The 16,720-nt window shown below is 32.9% G+C and overlaps 2 protein-coding genes across 11 annotated transcripts in view; one reads left to right on the top strand and one right to left on the bottom strand.

Annotated features, from left to right (window-relative positions):
* Positions 1-16,720, bottom strand: part of LOC119831868 (transient receptor potential cation channel trpm) — a 163,958-nt gene that overhangs the window by 52,377 nt on the left and 94,861 nt on the right. For all 10 annotated transcript variants that reach the window (XM_038355425.1, XM_038355424.1, XM_038355427.1 and 7 more), the window contains 4 exons: positions 9,251-9,407; positions 8,858-9,071; positions 7,812-7,971; positions 3,030-3,166 (listed from right to left, as the gene is read on the bottom strand). In XM_038355425.1, coding sequence (XP_038211353.1) covers positions 3,030-3,166; positions 7,812-7,971; positions 8,858-9,071; positions 9,251-9,407 — 668 coding nt within the window. The remainder of the gene's footprint in view (positions 1-3,029; positions 3,167-7,811; positions 7,972-8,857; positions 9,072-9,250; positions 9,408-16,720) is intronic.
* On the top strand, positions 1,296-7,378 carry LOC119831870. The gene is made up of 3 exons (XM_038355436.1): positions 1,296-1,704; positions 5,712-5,910; positions 7,193-7,378. The coding sequence occupies exons 1-3, from the start codon at positions 1,333-1,335 to the stop codon at positions 7,345-7,347; spliced, it is 726 nt and encodes a 241-aa protein (XP_038211364.1). The 5' UTR covers positions 1,296-1,332; the 3' UTR covers positions 7,348-7,378.

Genomic DNA, 16,720 nt, shown 5'->3' with positions numbered 1-16,720 from the left:
AAGATTGGCTCAGAATTTCTCTCAATAGGGAGATGTGGACTGAGGGAAGAGAGGCCTTTGCCCAGCAGTGGGACAGTCGTGGCTAATAAAAAATAAAAAAAATAATATATCTAGTACTTCCATGATGTTGTTTGAATTATGACTTTAAATACAAAAAGAAAGCATAATAGGCCTTATTCATAAAAAATGGTTATACGCAGATTTTTGATATAAAAAAATTAATCCATACACAGGGCGCCATACCTATCATATTTCAATATTTTCAAGAAAGGTCTATACGTGTTATGTGCTTCATTTCAACACGCGGGTCATAAAACAGGGAAGTATAAAAAGTTCACCATAGCTGCTCGTCATGCTCTGAAGGAATTCCCGCCAATACTTCACAATGGAGTCCCCAAATCCCTTTTATAGCCTTTAAGCCGGGACGATCTGCGTCTATATCGCTATAATATTCTTCCGTTGTTCATGATAGGTAAATTTAAAAAATGTTATTTAATAAAATTGCGCTTATAGAGCTGAGACGTGGCGAATTGGGTAGTAATTATAATCTCTTCATTACATTCATATGTTGAATATGTATAAACAATATCTTTAATATAAATAATAATGTAAAGTTTAGTTTTGTTGCTTTGTTTGTTTGATCGCGCAAATCTTAAGAACCTACCTGGGTGATATAGAAGTACTACGAAGCCGGAACGGATCGCTAGTAGTGCAATATGATATGCTATAAATAATGTCTTTCAGTAATTATTTTGTAATTTTTGTAATTAATTATTTTGCCCATTTCAATAGCAAGCATATGTCGCCATTTTTAGATTCACGATAAACTTAATCAGCATTTAAAACTAGGATAGCATTACAAGTAGATTTAATACTACTTAATAAATAAACCTAAATCGAATTTACCAATCCTATATACCGCATTGTTTAACTAAGATTAATTTGTCTGTAAATATGTATTTTAACATCTGTCAATTTAGTTATCTGGATTAAAATATGTATTTTACACTTATTTACTCTTGTCTCAATATTTTCACACGCAGAGAATAATATCTTCTTATATCATATCATATCTTCTATTCATATTAAATCAAATTTTATTTTCTATTGATTGAAAACTATATCTCACATGTGAATTATCTGTAGAATAACTAAACCGAACCGATCGCACCCATCGAACGTTTATTCGAGCGTGATCGCTAGCTTGTTAGCTTCATATCGACTCATGGACGATAGCGGGGGTGAAGTTAGGGACGGGATGCACGGCATCGGCGGGTCGAGCCGAACGTTCAGTGACCTGCGCGGCGCACGGCTCGGCGTACGCAAAACAAAATGTCCGCCAGAGACCTTGCATTCTCGCGCAATTTAATCAAACGCTTCATAGCCCTGTACAAAGAATCACCATGTCTATGGAACAGAAAGTGCATCGCGTACAAACATAAACAAAAGAGGAACGAAGCGATAGCCCGCTTGACTGAATTAGTACGCAAGCACGACCCTACCGCGACCAAGGTGCATGTGTTGAGGAAGATCGAGAGTATGCGCGCATGTGTGCGTAGGGAATATAAAAAAGTACAGGCCAGTATTTCGCGCGCGAAATGCGATGACGATGTGTACGTGCCGCATCTGTGGTATTATAAGTTGTTGTCTTTCGCGTTTACTGATGAATCCGATGATAATAAAATGAAGGTTGAATTTGAAGCTGTAAGTATCATAAAACGATTATCCACAGATTATTCATTGTAGCGGCAAGCACAGATTAAAAACTAAAAAAAATAATAAGTGTATTTATTTATTTAAATAAATAAAAAAATGGTGATTTATGATATCTTATCCATCATTCGCTAATTTGATTGTAAATTGATTAAATTCATTAGAATCCCATTGAGTCGTTCTAATCAATCAATTTTCTCTGGTAATTTGAAACAATCGCACGAAACAATTTATATGGAAATCTGCTTTAATCTGGATTTATGTGTTCTCTTTGACAATTGTGATTTGAACGCTATTTTATAGGTATCTATTAAATTGGGCGTATTAAATTTATGTTTGGGAAAGTTAATTGTATTATTGATTTGACCTGTACGCTGTACTACTACAACGATTCCAACCATTGTAGATATATTATATTAAATTGTCTCTTTCGGTACATACTGGATAAGTTTTTCATTTGAGATATATGTATTATACGAATTATTAATAATAGGTAAGTATCTATTAAACTAAGAATATGAAGTTTGATTTATTAGCCTTTTTTAAATCTTTATGTTATTACATCAGTCATGTATAATTTATTTTTAGAATAGTAACCACGAAGTTACCACGATATCTTTGAATATCCCCCTGTCATTTTTCTCGAAAAATCCAAACCGATCTTAATTTAGCAAATTTGACCGGAAAATTCACGCCCCTACAGTCTCAGTCGAATTAATTCCGACCCTGGATGGATTTGCGGTCCAACAACTTTAGTGTAAAAACTAATCGGATAAACTTAACAAGAGCACTATATTCTTAAAACTTCTCTGCGAGCTCGCTCGATTCTGTGTAAGTATTTTCGCTTTTAGCACAACGGATTAAGACATTTCACTTTAGTTTAGTTTAAAATCATTTATATGTGATTTGAATAACCACGATTGATTGATTAAATGTTCTTATTACATTATTGGAATGAAATGCGTGATACATTATGACGTGTGATATAAAATGGAAGACATAGAATGTCGGTTAAACTCTTTAATTTAGGTAATGTGAACTCTTAAAACTGTACCTCTTCTTTCATTTTAAAATATTTATGAAATAAGCGTACGATGAATATATTTATGGGATATTATTCTGAACGAAAAAGGGACGAGGTAACAGTATAAAAAGGGAAGGGACTAAATTCTAGCATTAAAATGTGAAATTTCATAAAATTAGCATACGTCGGTGACGCGAATTCATATAATTTCCCCATTTCCCATACTAAAAAGTTCTCAACCTGGCTAAAGAAATTTAACTTCAAAATTCAGGTCCAAATCCATAATACTCACAAGGATGCAGCTTTTGCGCCGCGATGTATTTTTCCAGCTTTCTCCGGAGCACGATTTCGGCGCCGTACCTGCCGACCGACCCGTTGTCCACAAGCAGAAAGTACGCGTGACGGTTGTTAAGTACTGCCAATTTTGATCTGAAACGAATCATTCTTGTAATCTAGTAGAAAATGAAAAATCTAGCATATAAGATTGTGGAAGAAAGAACAAAAAGATTGAAATACAGAATACATCCGCGATAAGGTTGACAAATGATTTCCATATGTGTGTATATTAGATAATTTTTTTTAGTTACTATCACATTTACGGATAGTTTCTTTCACTACGTATTAACTTTTTTTTTCCCATATTATTATTTTGCAATATTTACATGCCATTTATTTTTATCTTGCAACATTTACTTGTCAAAACCACGATAAGCAACAAATTATCGCAGTTATTATCAAAACAATTTTCTGCGACTCCCAACTATATTATTACATTCCATTGAATGTATTTAAGCATTTCAAAGTATTACAACTATCTTTCTAACAGTTTTTTGAATGCTTAGTCTAGCGCTGAAAAATAGTGAGAACGATAATAATAAATATTGATACCAGAGACAGAACAAAATGTATACTTGGTACCCTTTTCTGAATATTGATGATTTGTTGAACGGTGAAATATTATTTCACTGTTTGCCGGACTTTGCTTGGGGTCGCACTCTTAGGCACGAATCGACGTGGGAAATTAAAAATAAATATTTGATGGGGACCCAGATGCGGAACAAATAAATAGGATTTGTAACATTTCTATAAGCAATGTTACATTGTTTCTGGAACTTTCAAGTATTGTGGGCCTGAATAAATTTGCAGCTATGATTGATTTTGTCACGATATTTCTCGAGTTTGTGTTTAAAATTAATATAGTCATAGGAATATAACTTCTATAACAATATAACTTCTATAAATAGTTTCATACGTTTGTGCTTATTTAATAAAATTCACTTTTAGTGGTCTTAACCACGTTTTGGAATCATATAAGTGATTAAGGATACTAAAGTTAGTCACGTTTATTCATCATAAAACGTAAATAATATTTATCTAAGCCATATTGTGCTAAACTCAGTGTTAAAGATTCTTCTCATAACGGATATTTGTTTAGTTACTTCAGTTGAACCTACAAAAGACGATTTTAAAGTCACTTTAAAGTAGGTGAATGAGTTTTCAACTTTGATTTTATTTGCGAAGTTTAACCTCACTGCTGCTGGCAGGTTTCAATGAGTTTTAGTTTGATACATTTTGTTTAATTATTTTAGCCTATGTGTTTACTCAACCAAATAGTCAGGCTTATTAAGATAAAGTTCAGTGTAACCTTAGATAATTAAGTTTATTTAGCAAATTAGCTAAATTATGATAGGTCATTGAATCTGCCTACATACAACTTTGTGTAGGCGGATTTAAAGGAAGATATTAATATATGTTAAAATAACTCTTTGTATACAGAACTACAGAGTTTCATTTTAAATAAAATTCGTTATAAAAGCCATTAATTAGTAAAAACGATTATATCTGTAAATTAACATAAAAAATATTATTAACTTGATTTGTTTATAATTAAATTAATGCAGTCGTTATACATAAATGAAAGATGCAAAATTTTTTACTACAGCATTTTATTCAAACCTGCGTCTTATATTTATATCACATACTACCAGGTGGCTTTAAAAGTCTTATGATTTCTTATAAAAATGTCTCCATAATAGCCTCTCGGATGAAAATGGTATGACTTAACCATTTACCGTCCCTTAGGAAATTATTATGATGCGATTATCTATTACGATTTCCTAGGAAAGTGGTTGATAATGTATTAAATTCGTTGTATAAGATATGCTTTATTCCGAGGTCTTTCAAATACAATTTAAGATTTTCCTTAGCCACTTTTATAGTTTCACTATTTACTGGCTAAAATAATAGACAGTTAGAATCTCTCTGTACAATCTTCATACATTTAGGTAAGAGTGTATTGTGCCTTTAATTACTTTCAAGATCTAAATCTTCCAGAATATTCTTAAAGTTTATTTTACCAGCCAAGTCATCTAGCAAAACGACTACTTGCTAACCTTTATGCCATTAAAACTTAGAACAATTAACGATTCGCATCAAAGTAAATAATTACAGAAAGCTTTCTACGTTACTGATATAAAAACTATTTCAGTCACGTATAGTTTCTACTTTCTAAGGAATCACAGGAATGGACAATCGCTATTCCGAGAGCATTGCCATGTTTTGAGCAAATTGTATTTTTATGGCAATCCTGGCCGTGGAGTGAATTCTGAAATACAATTAATACGAATCCAAAATGATGGGCATTATTTATCAGTTCATCATTTTGGTACATATATACACAATTGTTTTATATAAAGAAAAGACTGATTAATTATTTAATTAATAACACAGATTTGGATGGATTTGATGATTGACGATTTGTGTAACTTTAAAAATACATAAATAAATTTATAAGTCAATCCCATTACTTATAAACCTTTTAAATTAAGCTTCAACTTCTTATTCCATTTTTTCTTCCTCATTTCGGTGAAACGATCAAATGAAATAAAAATTTCATATTGACTAATATATCAATGACAAATTGGAATCATAATATGAAAACCGATCTTTTTAGTACAAAATTGTCTATTTCCAGGAGGAAGATAGCGTTGAGAGTGATAATCCAGATGTATCGGAAGATACGTTCGAACCAGCTCCACATGTGTATACAGACTATGCCATTACCAGCAATGTACTTGGTGGAGTTCCAGATTCGAGCGTATATAAACACACTGAGGATGATAGCAAGAGAAAACAGCATTGCACCGAAGTTGATGATGAATATGACGCTATAGGTATGTTAATTGATATATAGTTATGTATTGTTCTCAATACAGCTATTTCATATTCATAGATAAAGAAAAATTATTGATAAATACACATTATGCGATGAGTCTCATAGTTGACTCACTAATTTATATTAAGCATAACATGAATACAACTGGGGAATTTATAGGGAATTAACCCTTTTACTTCTGGGCAATTCTTTTATCATTTTTACCGATAAGACGATATAACAGTAATCAATTAACAATGTGTACGTTTCTTGTCAAATCACACCTTGACAGGAGATGAATGGCCAAACATTTATTTCTTAAATAGTAATTAAATGATATCGTTGAATTCGTGAAAAACAAGTATTATTAATATTGAATTGTACATATTCGTTTTGATTCGGAAATACGATGCTGCCTAATTATAAATGGTTTTCATTAATACAACACTAATTTAAAGCTTCCTTAATTCCTCATTGTATTTTAAAGTTACAGATATTAATGATTAACACTGAATGTTGAAAATTAGTGCCTTTGTTTACACTCGGAATAGATTTATAATAATCATACACTAGAATGAATAAACCATAAACAAGGCATGATGTCTTACATTAAAAGTTATCACTGTCGCTTGAGTAAACGTTATGTAATGTTTTCATGGATGGTATTCTTTGGTCAATCTTCAGAGACCGCCAGCTCGTAAAATGTTATAGACAATTTAATGTCACATTCCAGATACAGTCTTTCCTTGTGTGAGTATTAGATGAGAAGTATATTAAAATCTTTCTTCCATTCTGTTCTCACTACTCGGAAAAAGGCTAGTGGAATGGACCTGTGGAATTTTTAACGATCATATTTGGTGTTTGTATAAAATCAATCGCGTTGCTTTCTTGGCTTATGGGACTACCTTTTAAGTGTAAAAATACGGTTGGAAATGCTTGCTTGACCCTCTTTATGAAACATTAATTGGGACTAGCGTTAAATTAATTTCTCCAATACCCTTACTTATTGAGTCTGCATTAAAGAGAGCCCAAGTTATCGGAACTTCATTATATATTTAATTACTACTCCGATTGCTGAAAAACCACTTCGAGAACTGTTAAAGGAAACTTTTAACGAAAATGACCTATTAATTATTTTGCATAATAAGTAATTAAAATGGAAAAAATTTTACCAACTTTTATGACCTGGTTATGAAATTTTTTTGAATGAAATTTATCATTTGGATTACACTTAAATTTTATCACATATTTTATATGAATGGACAAATATGGCTCTAGCTGTAATTTTAAATTTATTCCAGGTATAAATGTAGCAGCAAAGCTTCGAGGGCTACCTTCTAACATGAGAATATTAGCTGAAAAACTGATAAACGATGTTTTGTTTCAAGCACAGACAAACACGCTTTCTTCATCAACAACCATAACTACGCCAGATCCTTTTAAATATAATAAATAAACAATATACTTAGAAAAAAAGTTAAGGAATAAAATAGTTTAAGGAGAAGTTGTTTTCTTAATTTATACCATTTAAACATATTTCCTAAAGGCTCGATAATCACATTCCCAGTCTAATTATTGGGACATATGGAAATTGAAATATCCGCTGCATTTTGGTAAAAATACTTAAAGTGTAAACGTAACTGTGCAATGTAAATATGCATCATCATTGTATTAATAGAAATATATTATGATGTTTTGAAATATTAAAAATAAAAATTTTGTTTCATAGAATTAAAAAAGTGACCGTATGGAATAATTTTATTTTTAATTGTTAACCGTAAGAGCAGTTTGATTACAAATTGTTTCTTTTCATAACGATTACTTTCCTGTACTCCTTGATTTTGTCTTAGCTACATAACTTGACTATGAAAAAATGTTAGAAAGAAAACATAAATTTTAATGAAACAAACGTCCACTCACCTCGGAGATGCCATAGCATGGTACGGAACATCTCTCCCTCTACCAATGAGCTCATTAGCGCCTTCTACAATCCCCCACGGAGCGATACCGATGCTGACCACGCGACCAGCGCGCTGTGACCTCTCCAGTTGGAGAGCGTCACCGACTTGACGCGTCACACCTGGTTGGACACGGTTTTTAATTGGATTAAAGTATTTCATATTGTATATAGTATTATAAAAGTATGTCACTATTGAACTATATTAAATGATACGGTTCTAACCCATGTCAAATACGATTTAGGTATGTTACAACAAAGATGATTGGAAATATTTGTAAACTCTATTCAAATAACTAGTTGATTGTTTGTATGATTGTAAATTAATAAAAATATATACTTATAATTAAAATTTTATAATTACGTATAGTACTCGTAGCTATACATGTCTTTAACAACATTCATTCGTAAAGGTTAAACAAGAATTACGATTTGTATTCCGTGGGTAAGTTATGTCGGCAATTAATGGCAAATTACTCGGAAGACAGATTCTGATTATACGCCGTTGCTAGTAAAGTAGGCACAAAAGAAATTTTATTACTAAAGGTACCTACGGAACAAATAAATCTCCGCTTATCTCTCTGCCTTATATTTTTTAACTCCACAGTGAAATTTATTTAAAGTTAGCTGTAAATGGCGAGAAATCCTTTAACTCTAAGATAATGAAATGACTAAGAAATAAATGCGTTAACTCGACCATAGCGTAATGCTTTCAAGAGTTCTGCCAACTTTAATTTGTTCATTAAGCAATTCTGTTTTGTGCTTGATAATATTCATTGAGATTGGTGTCCAAATGGTTTGAAGGATTTCCGGAAACCGCACAAACCCCGCGTGTTTCGGTTAGATTTGGTTCATTCTGAATTTGAGACAGCCTCATATTGTAGCTACGTTAATTGATTTTCACTCCATTAAAGAATATGAAATGGCCATCCATTTTTAAACTTATGCGGGATCCACAATATCACATCTTTGTAAGATGCATATCTGCCATTATTGTAAGTATATTTACCTGTATTGGTCCCTCCAGTGAAGATCCAGGCACCAGTAGTTTTTGCAGCCTTTAGCAGACCTTTCCTCAACACCTTTTTGAGCTTCGGCTGCAGGTCGAAGTTCGCCTTGCCTCCTTGGATAGTAATTAGAAGCTTTGGCCTCTCCAGCGCCCATTCTCTGGTCAGCAGTTGCACTATTAACTCCGGACGAGTGTCGTGTGAAAGTCGAACATACTATTAACAAAATAAAATATATTTTAGTGCGGGTACATTTTTGACTTATATAGCAATAAATCATTTTCGCTACAAGTGCCATACCATGTTTCTGCTCTAAGCCTCTGATTAATGCGAAAAATTATTTAAAGATATGCTAAAAATATGTGACGTTTTTATCTGGGAAATATTAAATATACCTGTGCTTTTGTGGGATGTGGTCCGCCTTGGAACTCCACAGTTCCATAGGCGTCTGTTGGGGATGGCTGCGTGTGCCTCGCCGGTAACCATGCTTCTCCTACTGGTGCTATGGGGATGTTTGCTCCATGAGCAGTTTTGCTTAGACCACACCAGCATCTGTAGTAATAATAAAAAATTGTGTTACTAACAGTAATAAAAACATGACATTAAGCAGCAAGCAAAGGGGCATATAGAGCACCTTATGCTTTTGTTGTGGCCAGCTTTACCCTTTCACTCGCGGGTGAATGGATGGTTTTATTTTTTATACATATAGGTACTTACTATTTCTCTATTTATTAATTTTATTTTACTATTATATCAATATATCAATCATAAAACCATGGTGAATATATAAAGATAAAATTTAATACAAATATGGCTTAAGACCCAAAAATTGTCATAGAATAGGTAGGTATAATCCCCGAGACTATTTACGCCTTTCACCTTCTTTGACTAGGCCAGCGAAGCGGAGGGTAGGAAACTAGTTTTTGTATATTTTTTGTCTTTCGGACAAACATCGGAACGCTATATTGTACGTCATAGAATTTTCTAAAATAAGGGCAAAGAAAGAATTCGATTAATAACATTGCCTAGGAATTCAATTATATTATACTTGGCCTGCTCCTAGGCTATTCTTTACGAGATCGTTATATAATAAAGTGAGTTAGGCGAGGTTTATTGCCGGATATTTTTCATATTTAAATTGTTTCATATTTTGGTTTAAGTTAAAAAAAAAATTAATTAACTTTGTTATTGGTCAATTTTTATCTTCAAAAATAAATTCGATGTATAACGCATAATAACAGTATAATTTTTTCATGATTATAAATGCCTATAACCTCTTTTCTATGAGGGTTTGAAACGAAAACAAAAGAACGAAATGAGACACATTTACAACGGCGTGACAGACGTATTTCAATATTTCAAAGAACAAAAACTACAAAATTATTAGTTATATTTGGAAGAAATTGGGTATGGAAGACCAACCTTCCACAAGTAAAGATGTGGGTAATAGGGACGATCCTGACGATGACAAGGACGAGGAGAGCCGGGACGATCAGGTCACCAACAGTGGGTCATCGTTGTCCGCTTACTCGATCAAAAGTCGCTTAGATATGGCGGCTAACGGACCAGAAATACCCAAACCGGCGTTAGGAAAGCCTGAAGCTAAGTCCGAAGAAAAGAAGAAGAGAAAGAAACGTGGCAGCGGGAGGATTGACAAACGTAAGAAGCCTCCAACGAGGCGGCAGGTGATCAGGCGAGCGCCAAGGCGGAAGCCAAGAGCTAGAGTGGAAAAGAAAAGAGATCTGTCTGTGTCAACGATATATACGCGACTGTCATCCAGCGGCTTGCTGACACCCGGCTGCGAACGTTGCGGGCATCGTTGCTGTCGGAGAAGGTAGCTGATAAAGTTGTGATGTTTTTGATTAAATTTTTTCTTTGACCACCTTGTTTGATTTTCCACCTAAATCTAAATGATATTACCAGATATGAAATGGCATTGCGAAGATATATTAAGAGAGGAAAAGGATATGATAGGATTAAATATTATTACCGGCATGTACGGAAAACACCTTACAAGACTGTCGGTATATCAGGTTAGATATAACTATTTCAAATAATTGAATAACAGCACGCAGTTCTAAATAAAAAAAGAGAAAGAACGTAACCTTCTAGTATTCTCTAATGAAGTTATTTGGTATAGATAGCTAGTCCCGTGAAGAAACTAAGTTTAAATCCGGTATGAACACAAACTTTGACGAAGTCGCAAGCACGCAGCTGCTTCATTTCAAAATACATAATATGCACATTTTAAATCTATTTAGAGAGCGTTCAAGCAGGATCACGTAGCAATATGCTGTCTCCGCTGTTTGTAAACATGGCTTCAACACCAGTGGAAAATCAACCTTCTATATTATCTTGTGCGGTAAGTTTTATTGTTTTTTTATTGTATATGCAACTAAGCAAACGCTCCACGTGATCGTAAGTGGGCTGCGTCGCCCATATGCACACACATGACTACAACACTAGTGGTAAATCCTCCTTCTTTATTTTCTTGTGCGGTAAGTTTTTTGTTGTATGAAAACCAACTGTTCAGACGCGTCATCTGATGGTGGGTGATCAGCATGCAACATAACGCCAGGGACATGTCGAGTGTGTTCCTGGACTAAGTTTTTTGATATGTTCCTCGCAATTGCTTCTACTCCTATTTACTTGTAGTACAAAAGGCAACATAGCATTATTATCGGTGTATTATATTTGTAACATATAATTTAACATCTTAAGTATAGGTCATATTGTGTAAATAATATATCGTTTTACATTTCAAAATGGAACAAATCTGTTAACAATATGTAATAAAATTAATTCGCTTATTTCAATAATCATTCGACATTCAGAGAATCTGTACTCAAGCCCTATAACCACGGCATGTCAATGATCCTTTTCAAATTAAAATAAATGATTTTCAAACATAGATTCATTTGATGTTATAGAGTTAACTTAAGTTTGCGATTAAACGAAAAAAAGAATATAATATTGTATCGTATTAGATTTCACCAGAAATGATTTATGAGTCTATTAGAACATTGTCTATGTGGAAACAGTGTGTCGAAACTGACGCTATTATGGAATACATAATGGTAAGTTTTGAATTTTTCTCTGCTACTACATTACTATTTAATTTGTTAGTGAAATTAAAAAAAAATTGTTATACACACAATTGAAAGTTAAAGTGTGTATTCAAATGTTCATCTCAAAGGAATTAAATCCGTAAGGATATTTAACAATTTTCAATATTATAGTAGTCTGTGTTAAAACAGTCTATAATCTGTCTCTGAACCAAATTTCATGCATCCCAACAAATGTTTTTGCGTGAAAGAGTAACAAACACCTTACAATATTTACAAAAATTATAAACGAAGAGTTCTCCTACAGGATTTGCGTTCCGTCATACATATATATTAAGATGCCCCGAGATGAAGGTATAAAAATATGACGTAATAATTATTTTTCGTATTAAATAGGTGTTAACCTACTATGTATTCCTACTACATTATCTATTTCTACAAAAGTAAATGTATAAGTTCTAGAACATTCTTAATCTTCAAGCAGCTATCTCACTTAATGCTGTTGCTCCGAAATGCAATCAACTAATTTAAATTAAATTATCCGATCTTATCTAAGCCCGGCTATTCCTTAATTAAACGTATAACCTTGTTTTAAGCTAATATTCACAAATATCTTCTTTTACCAAAGCTTACATCTTATCGCTTTTCCGCCGTTATGTAAATTAAAAGTAGCGACTTTGTATAGCTCATAATATTATGCAGATTAAAAATAACATTATGCAGAAAAAATACTTTTTTGTATTTGAAACTTATGAAGGTAAGAATATTCGTACAAAATTGCTTTCATACCTATTCTGTTTTAATAAGGTATTAAATTAGGCATATATAACTAAACTCTAACATACGTATTTATCTTTTTGTTTGTTTTTCTTTTTCTCGAGTCGACATGTTTACAGTATAATTTTATATATAGTTTAGTTTTTACCGCATTGAAACACTTCATTCATGAGAGAATGTCCTAGGGGTTTGGGGCGAAAAGCTACTATGTTTTTGAAGTCCCCAATGTCGTAATTGTTCGGTACTGTATCACACTAATATTATAATGTGTAAGTTTATTTGGATGTTTGTTCGTCAATCACGCTGAAACTGCTGAACGGATTTTATTGAAATTTGTTATGAACTGACTTGCGTGGTAGGATACTTTTTATCCAGATTAAGTGCTCCCTTGAGACATAACAGGAATCTTGATATCCGGGCGGAGCCGGAACGAGCGTGCAGTAAGGTACAATGACAAAACATTGTGCTTCATCTTCAGCGTTTCACAATATTGATAAACATGAACAATGAAAGTTCTCTACATAGTACATTACTGCAGTTTCCATGCAACGAAACTACAATATGAATAGTTTATATGTTTTTATTTTCATATTCTTAGCGCTTCGTCTTAAAGCGTTCCATTTCTTTGTTGTGACACACCTTTGTGTTTGTCGTCTAGTATACAAGAAAATATTAAGATTTTCCAAACGTAAGTAATAAGTAACGTTTATTTTCATGTTATTCATTCGTAAATAGAATGCGTATAATGTGACAAACAAATCTATGTATTCCTAAATTCAACATTGCTGTTATCATCATAATCATTAGCCCTGTAATGTTCCCACTGCAGGGACTCCTATGAGGGTTAAGACATAACCACGCTGACCGAGTGTCGGTTGGCAGATGATGACATGCTGCTTTCTATGTTTTTCTTAACTATTTAAACAGTGGGGAAATTAATAATGTGCAGAGAAATTAAAAAATGTATTTATTTCCTGCTCGCTAGTTTTCGAACTCCCGACTTTTTGTTATTAAGTCCGAGGGCTTAACCACTCAGCCTTTGCTAGCATAACTATAAACAGCATATAATATACATACAGCATCATATTCATCCAAGTTAGAAATCTTAGATTCGATTCTTAATGAGCTTAAATGAGAAATGGAACGGTAAACGGCTCGTAGAGCAAGTTTTCGAGTCTTGTTGTGATTTTAAAGTTAACCTAATTTAAATTAATTAAAATTTTTGACTAGGTGACCTCTTGCATATTAGCGTTTCTGTTTTAATTTACAATTATAGAATGGAGTATTAAATGCAGTAATTTAGATTATATATTGCATTTTCATATAAGACTAATGAATAATATTGTAGTTTATTCACGCGGAAATCGCGCAGGATATCGCGAAAGGAAACCGTCCCTCTCGCTCTCGCACTTGCTTCGTTATATTTGCATCTCTCTCGAAACAATGCTTTGAAAACTAAGATGTAATTAGTGAATTGTTCGCTTCCAGAGGAATTATCCGGTTAACCCGGATAAGGATGCTTTGTTGTTGGAACTTTTGGAGAAACTTAGAATCGCTGCTATTGTAGGTACGTTATCTATCGCTACCATATAAATGCATATAGATCAACCCGTTTCTTCTTTACACCTTAAATACTAAGCCGATGTGGCTGAAAATTAGTAATGAGATAGTGATTGTAGTTAATGTTAGAGATGGAGAGACGACAAAGGACGTAGGATAGGTTTTATCCCAGAAATTCCACTGAGATAGAGGAAAAATGCGTCTCATGTAGGTATTCTATCAGAAATAGGAATTCTGTGTTTATTTTTTCTATGTATGCGATGTGCTATGGCTTTCAATAGCATCTAGGTCAAGAATAAAAATAAAAAAAAATAAAACCTAGTTTCTAATTAGAGCCATTAGTCAACAAAGAAAATTAATAAATGTAAGCTTAAGTGCAAAGAAATCTATTGAATGGTTCATGTTGAACTTCTCCTTTTGTTCTTTAACGTGATGAAACCTCTTTGGTTATTGAAAGGATATATTAACGATCTGTTGTTAGATTAAAAAGCCAGTAAGGTCATATTTTTTGTTCTAGGCATAATTTGTCAAATGTCCAACGATTCGTGGAGTCTTGCTTGCGCTCTACAGAAACGAAAATTATCGAAAAACCATGTCACTCTGTTTTGGGAATTATATTCGGATACTTTGCAGCCAATCGCTAAGGATCAAGTGGTAATTTGCGTTTATGACTGAATTTAATGTCAATAAAAATTTAATATGCTCCTTTATAGTTTTTATAACATTTACATTTCAGCCTCAGGGAAATGAAAGAGTGAATAATCAGACGCAAGTACTTCGTTTTTGTGATAAAGAAATTTTGTAATAAATAACTACATACCAAGAAATAATAACAATACATATATGTAATATCAATATTTTAGTATATAATATTATAGATATGTGAACCTGCCTACTAACCTTCTGTGTCTTACATTAACCAGAATCAGAACGGAAAAAAAGAAAAATTTTGAATTATGAACGCAAATTAAGAAGAAAAATATTGTCTTTTTAAACTTCCCGCGCTTTTACTCACGCGGGGGCTACATTAGCGGGCTACCGTTGCAACGCGTAATACTTGGGAAAATATATGTTTGTCGTTTTGACATAGCGGCCATTGTGAGAACTGGACCATATTAAAATAGCAAACGAGAAACAGAAAAACAATAGAATTCGAATTAAAAATGGGTCATCAGCATTACAGAAGTCGTCATATCTAGAATGCTTTGTGCGCGCCAACTCGACACGAATCTTCGTCCGCTAATGTAGCCCCAGCATTAAAGAAAATGAATAGGAATTGAGTGCGAAATACTTTGGAGACATATAAGGTTCTATTACGCTCCGGAGGGACTTGCCTGTGAGAAAATACGAAGCAAGCGAAAAAGCAAATTTTAAGAACCGTCATATTATTTTGGTGTAAATTAATCTCACAGTTCTGACAGATGATATGGGTGTATTTGTGTTAGTAAATTGTAACGTCTGGCTATAATGTAAGTAAGTCATAATAATATATATTTTTTGTTCATAATTATTTCTAATAGGTTTCGTTTATTATTTTAAAGTAAAATATTTACTATTTATATACTCGATTTACTCGATAAATATGTATTTTATGAGAGAAAATAAAATTACTGGCAATAAGCTATCTAGTGAAAGGTAAAGATGAAAAAAAAATGTAAGTTTTTTTTAATGTCGCAGTCGACAACTGATGGTTCGCCTGATGGTAATCGCTACCACCGCCCATTAACATTTACAGAGGTGTCAACTCTGCATATGTTCATGGGCGGACGAACCATCAGATCTGTTGTCGACTATGACATAAAAAAACTCATACCAAAATATCGCTATCTCTTCACTCTGAGTATTTGTCTACCTGTGTATTCTTTATCTTGGCATATGAACCATGCATCATAATCTGAAAGTGTTGTACTTAATACATGCCATGGGCATTAAAAATATAAAGAAGATTGTCTTTGATATGTTACCTATAATATTATCTTAACTGAGACATAGATAGCTACTTGACTACGAGTATGAAGTCAAACAAAAGAGAAATAAACATCGGAAACCCAAAAGTTTTTCTTATCACGTATTAGATTGAAATTTAGTGCCTATATCCGTTATTTTGAAGCGATTGCCGCGACAACGGGACTAAGTTATATTGAATACGGGATTGTTTTAACTTTTCTAATATTTGTTTGCGGGTAATCTTTGTCTAATATTATATAAAAATAGAATTTTAGTTTGGTTTTTATAGTGTTTTATTTATTTATTTTATAAAAATGATCACATGGCATTACAGTTTTTTGTCCGTTGCGGCAGTTAGTTAAAAATACAAGTAAAACTCTGTAACTAAAAATAATTATAACACAGTCTTGTAAATGCTTTTTCTCGATTAAATAACTCGCGAGGTTCAAACTGTCGAAATGTGATTCATTTACTTGTAATCTCACGGAAAATAATATTATACCACGCTTTAAATTT

The sequence above is a fragment of the Zerene cesonia genome, chromosome 14 (genome assembly GCF_012273895.1).
Source record: "Zerene cesonia ecotype Mississippi chromosome 14, Zerene_cesonia_1.1, whole genome shotgun sequence".
NCBI classification, from domain to species: domain Eukaryota; kingdom Metazoa; phylum Arthropoda; class Insecta; order Lepidoptera; family Pieridae; genus Zerene; species Zerene cesonia.
Note: the sequence above shows the minus strand (reverse complement) of the source record. Positions and strands in the feature narration are given on the sequence as shown.

Bases quoted from the DNA above. Each gene is read 5' to 3' on its own strand.
- LOC119831870 (XM_038355436.1), top strand. From the start codon at position 1,333: ATGTCCGCCAGAGACCTTGCATTCTCGCGCAATTTAATCAAACGCTTC. The intron at 1,705-5,711 runs GTAAGTATCATA...GTCTATTTCCAG, and splicing joins TGAAGGTTGAATTTGAAGCT to GAGGAAGATAGCGTTGAGAG. The intron at 5,911-7,192 runs GTATGTTAATTG...AATTTATTCCAG, and splicing joins TGATGAATATGACGCTATAG to GTATAAATGTAGCAGCAAAG.